This window comes from Rhodamnia argentea, chromosome 6, assembly GCF_020921035.1.
Source record: "Rhodamnia argentea isolate NSW1041297 chromosome 6, ASM2092103v1, whole genome shotgun sequence".
Taxonomy (NCBI): Eukaryota; Viridiplantae; Streptophyta; class Magnoliopsida; order Myrtales; family Myrtaceae; genus Rhodamnia; species Rhodamnia argentea.
In genome coordinates, this window is record NC_063155.1 from 28,054,878 (window position 1) to 28,067,452 (window position 12,575).

Here is a 12,575-nt window from a genome sequence, read left to right on the forward strand (position 1 = left end):
TGGATAACTTCATAGATTTGACGTACTAGCTACCATTCTCCAGCATCTTCAACTGCTGAAATAAAGGAATTTGCAGCATTCGAGTTGAGTTTCAACCCTGGCATTTTCATTCCCCTAAAATGTGAATCGGACTGCAGTTCAAACTTCCTCGTGCTAATTCCTCCTTCACCTAGTTCTAAGACATCTGATAAACATTTTTAGTAAATACCTTATACCTATGTTAGAAAAAGAAGCACCTCTTTTCACCAAATCCCAACTTACCTCTCTCTCTCTCTCTCTCTCTCTCTCTCTCTCTCTCTCTCTCTCTCCTTCTTCCAAGATTTGGCCACAACACCATCACTTCAGCGGCCGACACCGACGAGGAAAACCTCCAACTATAGCCCAAAGGGAAAGAAAGCACCTTCCCCACATAATTGAACTGTGAAGCCAATCAATAAAGTCTAACCACCGACAACTCCAATCACAAAAAAAGCAAGTAACCAAAGGGGATTCGAAGAGATTATTACACCAAGGTATACTAGAAAACCCCATCCTACGTGAAAGGGAAAAATCCATTGTCGTGTATACTTCAAATTACGAAGTATCTATCTATAACCACGCTCTAAGAGCAAACATGGTAGAACAGTGAATACAAACCCACTCGTGTATAGATCTTCAGTGTGTGCATTCGCTCCTTTTAGGGTTTTAAGATGATGTGAGAAGAGCTCTCCAACTAGGAAAGCACACTGTAAAGCCATGAGCTAAAAATACAGCAAATGGGGTCACGAGCATTTAATAAGAAACACGGCCCTAACAAATTCGACATGATGTTACTCAGAACACGTACGCACCGATAGTATTAATGAGACCGAAGAGGGTGTGGGCGAATGACCAACCGTCTCTCCTAATTACATCAAAGAAAACAATCGTGATCCACAAATATCAAATCTTCTATACTACTTACGTAGCGATTGGAACATTGTGAAATAGAAATACGAAAATGAGCTTCTCATCTCTCCCATCAGGATAATGAGTGATTCTGCGGCAAATCCGGAGCACATGATTCACGAGGTAAGTATACACAGCTCCCACCCAATTATTTTTCTTTGATCAGTTCAATGGAGCGGGACCCTCTTAATTAACACAACCGATCATGCAAAGCTGTGGCGTAAGTATGAGGTCCTTTCCTTTTTCTCCTATATAAAGAGGGCGCAAACTAGCTATCGCCATTCACCGAGTACCAGCGAACACACAGCTGAAAGTGACCTATCTTGGTACTTTTTCTCTCGGAAAAGAAGGCAATGGCGGTGAGAGGGAAGTTAGAGGTGGAGGTGGATCTCAAGTCATCGGCCGACCAGTTCTACAGCTTCTTCCGGAACACCCCGCACCACCTTCCCAATGCCTGCACCGAGCTGCACGCCGGGGAGATTCATGAAGGTGAATGGGCATCTGCGGGCTCCGTTAGGAAGTGGACGTACTCAGTTGGTAAGTAGGAAAATTTCAACGAAACTTGAGGGTTTGGATGTAAGCAACAATAGAAGCATAAACACAAAATGAAAAGAAGAAGAACCATTCTTTACTCGCTCCTTTTTTTTTCCCCCTTCCATTTTTCATGTTGGGGTGGGGAATTTGTGCAGAGGGGAAAAAGGAGAAATTCAAGGAGAAGATTGAGTTTGACGACGGGAATAAGGCCGCAATCCACGTCGGCGTTGAGGGCGATGTGTTCAAGTATTACAGGAGCTACAAGGCCATCTGGCAGGCTGTCCGCAGGGACGGCGGACCAGACGTCGTCAAGGTGATCATCGAGTACGAGAAGTTGAACGAGAGCATGCCGCACCCGGTCAGCTACCTCGATTTCATGGCTAACATGGCTAAAGACGTTGATGCTCACCTCGTCAAGGCCTAAGCCTGCGAAGAAAGAGGGAAAAAGGAGTGTGATGTCTGCTTGTGTTTCGAATATCCAAATAAACAAGCATAAATAAGTGGAGAGTGATCGGCACTACTCAGTGCTGAACTCTCTCATTTGATTTTGTGTCTCTCTCCCTCTCTCGAATTCACTTTCTCTTTTGTTTGTGAATATTGATTACGTGGTTTAAACTTTCTCTTTTATTTGTGATTGTTGACTATAAGCATTTCAATTGCTTAACTAATGTTTTTTTTTTCGGGGGGGTGGCGGGTGGCGGGGGAGGGGGAGGGGAGGGAATCAGATAACCATTGTTAAGATAGGATGAATTTGTCTAAATAATCATAGAAGTTCAAGTGAAGCTGTTATTTGACCAGGACTCTTCTAACCTTTGATGTCACTATTTCATCGCCTAAATGAGGGTGAATAGGCGATTATGGAGCTTATTTAAAAAATAATGCGGAATTAAAACAAACAAGCTCAAAATCTAATTAAGAACAAGATTTGAGATGATCTCAAAGTCTCTCTGCGCACCATTCAACTATCAAATATAATATAGCGAGAGTTTAAGGGATAGAGATTCTGCACAGAGAATTCATAGTGGTTCGACTTAAATTAAGCCTGCATCAACTCTTCACGTTATCGCCCAATCGGCTGGATTCCACTTGTGAATAGCTCGGAGGTTAGAGGTTACAACTCGATGGTGATTTTTGAGTCAATAGACTTCCCTGTCTAACACTCACTCACTTTGAACAAGATTCTCTATGCATTATAGTGTTTGGATCAAGAATGAATATAAAATAGTGAAGCTTTCTTGAACTTTGTAATTTTGATTATGGACTCTCGTACTTTCTTCAGCCTTGAAGCCTCCTTTTATACTCCTCCACCTTCAAACTAGCCTTTGCAAGGTGTTCGGATGATCACTCTCAAATTAACCCATCGAACGAGATTACATAACAAGGATTTCGTAGTCCTTGAGAAATAAGATTAGAATCTTTGCTTGATCCATTTGTCAATACAATCAAGATCCGGGTTTTCAAAGATAGAATAAATTCTCTTCTTCCTCAATCAATGTCCTTGATAGAAATACAATAATCTTCTTGATTGAAAATCTTCGAGAACGAATCCAACATGCTTTCTATCCGTTGCGATAATATATAATATCTTTCAACATTTTGATTTCATCTCATAAGAATCTGGATATTGACGTCGGAAGTACTCTCTCAAAGTCTATGCTTTCCCCGATGTCAGAGCAAGATCACATCCTAAGCCATTTCTTAACATCTGAATGTATTATGGATAATTTGTAAAAGAGTATTTCATTGCATTAATTCAGATCCTAGATATTAATGATTGTTTTGTCAACTACAAAATTAATTAGGGCTTTTTCCCAACAACCTTCAGATGGAGTAGGTCCATATGATCTATCACGATGATCAGTCCAAAAAGTACTTAGCCAAACATTTCTCTATTGCGATTTCAGGAAACTAATCAAAACCAAACAAGGAATAAAGTAAACAGATGATCTGCGTGGTTTGGATGATGAGAGGTAATTACAGGGAGAGCAAGAGTCCATTATGAAACAAGTGGTACAGTACATAAATTTAGTTATTCAATTGCATCGCTTAAAAATATTTTTGTGTTTCCAAAGGCGCGGTTATACCCAATAATCGCACAAATAAGCTCTTTCAGGAATTCTCCGCGAAACTTCATTCTCAAATCATCAGAAAACTCTTAGAAACCCTCTCTCTGTTGACTCAATTAAGTTATGGTATGGTCCATAGACAACGCAGACTACTATCATTTCAACTCTTAAACATGTGGAACCGTGCAGCACACATGATCACTTATTGCTACCATAAAGGTGTGAAAATTAAATTGAAAGCCCAAGTCGAATCGAGCCGAAAATTTCGTGCATTTCGATTGGACGAATGAAAAAATGACCTTTCTTTCCTTTCCCAATTCGGGTTATTTCGGATCGGTTCAATTCATAACAAGAAATGAACCACCGGAACATTGCGCCCGACAATGGTCAGCTGACAACCTTGTTGGCCACAATTGTAAAAAAAAAATGAAGAAAAGAGAAAAAAATCGAAAAACATTAGAATATTATTTAAAAGTTTTGTCCATGTCTGCGTCGAATGTGTCATGTCAAACAGCCAGTATACACGTCAGCAATTTATGTCAAAATTATTCGGATGGACTAAATTTGTTAAATGTAAAAAGATTTAGAACTCAATTGGCAAAATTAAAGTACTTAGAACTGAAATGGCAAAAGTGTCATAGGTTTAAGACTTTTTGAACAATTTTTCCCAATAAAACTTACTGCTCACATAATGGTAAGTGTAGTAAAATATTAGTAGTTAGTACAAAATGGTTTTGTGCTATAGTTTATAAAACAAAAAACCCAAACCAAACCAAATTAAGGCTCCATTTATTTCATGAAAAATGGATAATTTGAAAAATATCTTTCTAAAAATAATCGTATGTGTCTCTTGAAATAATTAGTCAATGAAAAATATTATCGCTGCCGATAATAATTTGTGTCTAAATATTTGTATAGACGATGAGAACATTTTTTATTCATTCATCTTTAAAGCAACTTAAACAATTATTTTTTTTTGTAAAACATTTTCAAATCACTAACTTTTCGCGAAATAAATAGAGCCCGAAAGACGATTCAATTCGATTCGCGATTTGAACGGTTTGTTGCTTGCCCCAAAGTGCGAGCAACGATGAGGAACTATGCACCGGGAGGACGAGGGGACGTTGGTAGCAAGGAATAAGAGAAGAACGAGACAAGGGAGAAATAGGAAAAAGAAAAAAAGGAGCAACAAAGAAAAGAAAAAGAGCACGTCTTGTCTAAATTCCACTGGTGCATTTGGTCCTGCACAAGATTTGAGATATGCATAAATGTGCGAATTAATGTGGCTGTCGGTCAAATAGAAACCGCAATTCAACTGAGCAAACTTTGAATTTTGCCAGATACCGATCCATCCACGGGAGATGATCGATGTTCGATTTTTTTCCCTTTGTGCAATGACATGTAGTTCGTCAACTTTCGCTGATCGTTCGATGCCACTGGTGAGATTTTTTAAAAAAAAAATTCATTATCATACTTCAACTTTTACAATTAAGTTCATCACGATCTTTCTGTTAATTTCACGATTCATCTGTTTTTGCTAAGTTCTATTCATATACTTTGTTTATTTGTTCAATTTACTCCTCCTCTCACAACCTTCGCAACCAGAGCCTAGTGCTGGCAAAGGGTGTCCCGACCCTTGCCTGTGGCCGGCTTGTCGACCCTACGTTTGGGGAAAAAAATAAAAAATAAAGAAAAGATAATCAAAAAAGAAAAAATATTAAAAAATTCAAAAAATCATTGACTATTATTGAAAAATGTTCACATCAATAGTTGTGTCATATAGGACGACCGCCATCCACGTCGGTGATTTCCAGCGAAAATTAACCGGGCGGACTCGGTTAACGAAAAAAAAAAAGATTTCAAGCTGAATTAGCATAATTACAATAGATATATGACTTTTTTGCTAATTTTCTCACTAATTACAATAAGTTCTATTTGTTTCGTAAAAAATAACTTACAGGAAAAAGTTTTTCGAATTTTCGGCGTTTGGTTTGGGCAAAATAAGCTAGTCTATGGAAAAAAAAAAAAAACTCCTTCAAAAGTTGAGAAAATATTTTCCTCAAGTTTTCCCCTCTTCGAGAAGAAAACATTTTTCATCATCTTTGCTCTCTCAATTTCTTTACATTCATTTTGTATAATATCTTTTTTTATTTTATTTTTTGTCTTCTTTCTTCTTTCTTTTTCGTTTTCTTTTCTGCTTCTCCCTCCTCCTTCTTCATCCTTCATCTACCTGTGGCTCCTTCCTCCTCTGATCGTGGACCTCAGCAACTGCTAGCAACTGGGCGATCGGCCTTGATGAGGATCGGCGAGCTTTGAGCTCAGTTGAGGCCGGATTTGGCGAGGTGAGCCTCACGGCCTCGCTCAATGAGATAATCAAGCCAATCCTTCATCTTCTTTGACCCCCCTCGCCTCGATCTCCATCCAGCGCGAGGGACGACCACCGATCACATTCTCTCCTGCCACGCCCACACACATTTGTTTGCTCTTCGCAAATTTGCTTCTCGATACTCATGGCGTTCCATTTCACTTCACTTCGCCGTCTGCCTTCCAATTAGTCTATTTCCCTTCTTCCTGAGGGAAGATGTTTGAGAATGGCAACCACGCAGCTGCTGACGAATCCGCCTGTCCTCACAGCAATAATGAGGTCCGCGAGGCTCGGCGGCTGTTTGCCAGTCAAAGAAGAAAGGAAACAGGGAAAAGGAAAAATAATAAAAATAAAAGAGAAAAAAGAAAAATAATTTAAAAAATAGATTTTTTTTTAAATAAAAAATTAATTAATTAATAAAAGACATGTAAGGTTGAAATTGATTTTTCTTATGAAATAGTGGAAATTTTTTTTCTAGTTTATTTTCAGGTTTGAACTAAACACTGAAAATATCAGCATTTTCTTGGAAAACGACTTTCTGAAAAACATTTTTTAGAAACGCCACATTTTTCGCAATACAAATGAAGCCTAAATATTCAACCCAAAAAAAAAAAAAAACCGAAGCCTAAATAAGCACATTGTAAAGCCATGAGCTATAAATACTACAAATTGGTCTCGCCCATTTAATAAGAAACACAACCCCAACAAATTCAACAGGATGGTGGTCAAACCACCACCGATATTTACTGCAAATGAGAATGAAGAAGGCGAATAACCAACTCTCCTAATCACATCAAACAAAGCAATTGTGTTCAACATATACGAAAAAAAAAAAGGAAAATATTTTCACGACGGTCTAACAGTCTTGTCAATTATTTCTGACCATAGATCCACACACCATCAACGCACGTTTTGCATAAAGCACTCATTAATTGAAAAAATTATGGGGTCAAAAATAATGACAATATTGTCACAGACTGTCATGGTAATAGCTCAAAAAAAAAAAAAAGTACTTAGTAGTGATTAGTAGATTGTGAAACAAAAATACGCTCATGAGCTACTCACTTTTGTTGTTCATCTCTCCCACCAGTAGAATGAATTATTCTATATGAAGCAAATCCAAAACACTTGATTCACGTAGTGACAACACACAACTCCAACATTGTCAATTCAATGGAGCCATAATGCAAATTCGGCATTGGGAGTTATAAACTTATAAACACGTGATTCACGCAGTAATGGCACGATACCTTATGAGGGAGATCACCAAGAGAGAACTCAACTTCAAGCACGTCAAACATGTGGTACCCATATTGCGGCACATATGATCACCCATCCGCACCACTTGTCCATGTCCGCTCGCAAGATCAAAGTTCTACATATCCAAAATCTCCACGAGAGCGATTGGCAACCACCTCAACTAACCTATGAGAGAGAGAGAGAGAGAGAGAGAGAGAGAGAGAGAGAGAGATGGTGCTAGTAGGGTTGGCCATGGTGCTGTTTGGTTCGATATTTAGCATGAGAGAGAGAGAGAGAGATGGTGCTAGTAGGGTGGGCCATGGTGCTGTTTGGTTCGATATTTAGCATGAGAGAGAGAGGGAGAGATGGTGCTAGTAGGGTGGGCCATGGTGCTGTTTGGTTCGATATTTAGCATGAAACCAAACCAAAGGGAAAATTGTCCAAGAAGTCCTAAACCTATTGCGGTTTTGCCAATTAAATCTTAAATATTTTCACGTTTTGTCAATGAGTCCATCCAAACAATGTTTACTAAAAACTGCTGACATGATGTTGGCCATTTTACATGGTACAAACGGCGCTAATGTGAACAAAATTTAATAACATTTTCATATTTTTTCAATTATTTATTTATTCTTCTATCTTCCTTTACTATTTTTCTTCTTCTTTTTTATTTTTTTTTCTGCCCTCCGCCAGCCATCGAGGAGCCTAATGACCTCTGCCGGCCTCGGACGAGAGTTGCCCTCAAACTTTTACAATGTGATTCAATGTGATTTTCTGTTTAAGTTCACAACTCATCATTATTTTCGTGAAGTTGTAATCCATCTTTTGTTAAATTTACTCTCTCTCTCTCTCTCTCTCTCTCTCCGCATGCTCGCAACATGGCACACCCGGCGACCTCCGTGGGCCTCAAGCGAGGGTCACCCTCGAACTTAACTTTACAATGCGATTTTCTGTTTAAGTTCACCACTCATCATTATTTGAAGTTGTATCATGTTTTGTTGAATATACAATTGTGTCAATTTAGTCATAATTTTTTTTGTGCCAATTCGGTCCATCACGACAACTTTGACCGGCTAGCATTGACGTGGACATCTACGTTGATGTGAACAATTTTTACTAATATTTTTTATATTACTTTATTTTTATTTTCTTTCTCTTTCAATTTTTTTCCCTTTCTTCTTCCTCCTGTAGCCGGTCACCGGCGCTGGGTGAGGCTTGCCTTGGTGAGAATAGGGGCTTACTTATTGGAATCCATGTCGTAAAATCAGGGCTTGCTTGTCATAAACCACATTGCAAAATCGAAGCTTTTCTTGCGGAGAAAGCTTCAAAGCTTCTAATTCGTCCAAGGATTGCTTGAGCTTCGCAGAGGTAGGCAAGGTCGACCTCTTTGGCCCTAGCCTCTGGTGACCAGCTGGAGGAGAAAGAAGTGAAAAAAAATGAAAAGAAAAGAAGGAAAAAAATCAAATCAAAAAATGTTAAAATTTTATTAAAAACTATCCGTGTCGGCGTCGGTTGACCAAAGTTGGTGGGATGGATTGAATTGACATAAACACAAAATGTTTAGGATTGAAATTAAAAAGGTTTAGTATAGAATTGGCACAATTACAATAGATCTAGGACTGTTTTGGTAATTTTCTTATAGATAACACGTGGATTCCCTTCGTATCTAACAATCCAAACCCATTTTAATATATTTTCAGATTCATTCCAAACATACAAAGATGTTCCAACAGCTATGATACTTGGCTCAATTGTGTTACAAAGAAAAACTTATAAGAGCGTGTGCCAAAATATATTTTTGTTGGTGATGACGGAAAATAAACTGACATGTGGAGATTCGTCCATGTTGAGCGCTTTGTCTCTTTCTATAGCTTATTGATGTTTTCAAACGATTTGATCAGGATTATTAAAGTCATACAATCCCTGCTAGACAATTTTTTTTCGTTGAAGTTTAAAATGTTAGAAAATAACTAAACAATACATATAAACATATCATTAAAACTCCATCTAGGGTGTAAGCCGTTACAAGCGCAACATATAGAAGTGAAAAATGAAAAAGACTGAGTGTCGGGATTTGAACAGTTGGCCCGTGCTACAGGATAGGATAAGAAATCTAATGATTTTGTCATATCCTATCTACTTTTTTGGTGAACTGCGATTTGGATAAGCAGATTCAAGGCGCAGCTGAAATCGACTTTGTTTTGCTGAAGTATTATAAGGTTTTAGAAATTTTTTATTGATAAGTGAGTTATTATTGAGCAGAGGTTTGTGTCAAAAGAATTTAGGCACAACATCGACGAAACGGACCCTATAAAATCAATGGTCTTGATTTGGAGTTGAATCTTTTAAGAATGACCCGTTGGCGTTACCGTTAACTTGACGAGTGAGTAAGTAAATGCTGAAAAATCGAATTATTTAATCTCTTTTCACAAGTTGAAGATGCACTCATGTAGGTCATCCGAGAAAGTTACCTTGAAAGTTGATAATCAACACCGAGTTCTTTATAATATATCGAGACCCCTTTCGAATTGTGGAAAGGTTCGAGGAATTAAAGAACAAGGTACATGATCTCAGAACATGCCAAATAATCAATTAAAAAATGAGGTCATGGAGATACCCGACTTTGCAGTGGGAGAGGCGACCACACTTAACAATCGCCCCCAGCGGAGAGGCGCCCCTCCTCCGCCGAGAGGATGCCCGGTCCGACAGATAGGCGGCTCGGCACGGAGAAGAGATTGTGGTTGTGGGGAAAACCTAGTTTTTCTTGTGTCTACTCTCTTGAGAAATCCTATCTTGTTTGTTGACACCTGAATTTTTAATCGGTTTTCTTTAGTTTTATTTTCCAAAATTCATTAAAAATTCACAAAAAATTAAAAAATTATAAAATCAACATTGGAAGCCTTGGCCAAGCATAAGGAACCAATTTGGAACAAAAAATAATTTTTCATGTTTTTCGCATTTTTTTTAATATTTTCGAAAATAGGAAAATACTTGAAAAATTCATAAAAAATACTTTTCGAGATCGCAAAAATACAGAAAAATGTTCAATATTTTTCTTTTAATTCCTTTTTCATATTGACCTCAAGAAAAATCAAAAATTGAGTTCAATTTTAGGTGTTTCTTCATAATGCCTAAGGTTGAATTTGCATAAAAAATACCAACTGAGTCTTTTTATTTGCAATTTTTGCACATTTTAAGTCTAGACATTCAATTGCAGTCCCTTTGAGCTTCAATTTGATTAATTGCACCCTCAATTGCACGAATTGCGCGAATTAGACAAAAATCCCCAAATTATTTGCGATTAAGTCCCTCAACTTGCCAATTTTTGAAATTAATCTTAATTGAGGGACTATCATGGTAAAATTGGACTGTCACCCTATGTTTTCATACATTTAGAATTGATTGGAATGGGTCTCATGGTCCAATTTGGTCAAATTGACACTCAATTGAACTTTTCCCTAATTTGGGCAAATTGAAAAATTTGGGGTTTTCATGTAAATTGATGGGAACTTTTGGGCAAAACTACTTTTTTAGATAATATTCAGGCCCCTGAGTTCAATTTTGAAATTTAATTGCAAAAATTCCCAGCCAATTTGGTTTAATTTTGAAATTTGCATAAAATTCACCTTTATCGAACCAGGTTCGGACCGGTCTCCGCTGCCGGTCGGACCGGCTGAACCGGTCCGGAACAGTACTTCATCTTCCCCAAATTCACCCGTGCCATTTGCAGGTTCAACGATGGACTTTGACGATCAAATTGGAGTTCAATTCGTGCTTAATTGGATCAATAGAGGTGGGGCTTTTGTTCGTCAAGTCAAGATCCGTCGATTGCCACCGGCGGCACGGCCAATGGCCGCCGGAGCACGGCGGAATCAATAGTCAAAGTTCCCGGCGACCGAAAGTCAACCATTTCAAAACCAAGTGCAATTCTTGCTCGTTTTTGACTCAACGGACGTCTAATGGACTTGGACGGAATCCTAGTGATTCCGTCACCGTCCGGCGGGCCCGAAATCACGTGGGCGCACGTGAATCACCCTCGGCCAGCTCACGCCCGACGCGCCAAATTTCAAAAGCTCACTATAAAAGCCCGAGGAGGATTCTAGAACGAGAGAGGCTCATTTGTTCGCTCAACACACCGGAATAGAGAGAGAGGGAGTTAGAGAGAGAGAGAGCTCTCGACGTCCGCCATTGGTGAAGGTTTGAGCGACTACGTGGATTGCTCGTCAAGCCAATCCAGAGCAAATCGAGCTTCGCAATCCACTTCGGAAGCTTCACAAGCAGCTCCGGAAAGCGACCGAGCCATTTGGATTAGCCTGCGATCTCCAAATCCGGGTAGGTCGAACTTCCGATTCCTCCACTGAGCATCAATGGCATCGTCTTGTTCCGAGCACGATTTTTGAAATTATTGTATGCGTTTTGCTTCCCGAACTACGCTGACCACTTCCGCATATCCATTTTGCCTCGATTTTGCATAAATACCTCCGATCGAGTCCGCGAAATCCAACCTCCATGGCCGAACAACGTCGAAGCTTGCCTAGGCGATTCTAGGCCAAACCCGGGTCGATCCGACTGCGGGTAAGGTTTCTAAACCTCCTCCGAGTGAATCCCGTGGTTGAATCGAATAGTTATGCTCTATTTCGTATGATCGAGGTTGCGATTGTGAAACCGTGTAAGCTTGATATATGTTGATCCCGTGGGTGAAATCACTTAATCTTTGGATATGTTGATCGGGAAGTTTGAGCGAGTCGATCGCCGTTGGTCCGAGGTCATTCCGGCGAGATCTCGCCGTTAGATCTCGCCGAGGAGATTCTCGGCCGTTCATTTGTTGTCGTCGCGAGTGAGGAAGACGATGCGGACGTGGCGGTCAACGTGAGTCAAAGTCCTAGGTGGCATTCGGTGATTAGTCCAAGTCATCGTGACTCGGCCTAGTCGTTGGCGCGAATAGGCTGAGTCGCCCTTGATCCGACGGCTAGGATAAATAGATAAGTTTGATTTACGACCGTCGGATCGTTATTTTGTATTTTCGGATATTAGGTATATTAGTTAGAAAATAATAAATAAAAAACGGTGTCGTTTTGAATAAGTGGTGCGGCGTCGTTTAGGACATGTTAGGAATGAACGGCCTGGATTAGATCTAAAGTTTGATCGTAGCCGTCCGTAGTACTAAAGGAAACGTCGTCGTTTTGGGTCTAGAAGAGTTGACGGCTCGGATTAGATCTCAAATAGATCGTAGCCGTCCATGCATTTATTAGATACGGCGTCGTTTTGCTTAAGGTTGAGTCAACGATCCGAGATCAATTTTCGGGTTTAATCGCGGCCGTTCTTTTGTTTTGGGATAAGCGACGTCGTTTTGGTGTAAGAGGCCGAAGTGTAGTCGTTTTGTTTGAGCATGAGTCGACGGCTGAGATCAAATCTGAGATTGATCTCGGCCGTCCGTTATTTTC

The 12,575-nt window shown here is 39.5% G+C and overlaps 1 protein-coding gene across 1 annotated transcript; it reads left to right on the forward strand.

Moving 5' to 3' along the window:
* The first annotated feature begins 1,171 nt into the window (after positions 1 to 1,171).
* On the forward strand, positions 1,172 to 2,095 carry LOC115728367 (MLP-like protein 28). The gene is made up of 2 exons (XM_030658705.2): positions 1,172 to 1,464; positions 1,617 to 2,095. The coding sequence occupies exons 1-2, from the start codon at positions 1,281 to 1,283 to the stop codon at positions 1,883 to 1,885; spliced, it is 453 nt and encodes a 150-aa protein (XP_030514565.1). The 5' UTR covers positions 1,172 to 1,280; the 3' UTR covers positions 1,886 to 2,095.
* Positions 2,096 to 12,575: the final 10,480 nt, after the last annotated feature.

Excerpts from the sequence above, each read along its gene's own strand:
- LOC115728367 (XM_030658705.2), top strand. The coding sequence starts at position 1,281 with ATGGCGGTGAGAGGGAAGTTAGAGGTGGAGGTGGATCTCAAGTCATCG. Across the intron at positions 1,465-1,616 it reads GAAGTGGACGTACTCAGTTG|AGGGGAAAAAGGAGAAATTC; the intron begins GTAAGTAGGAAA and ends GAATTTGTGCAG.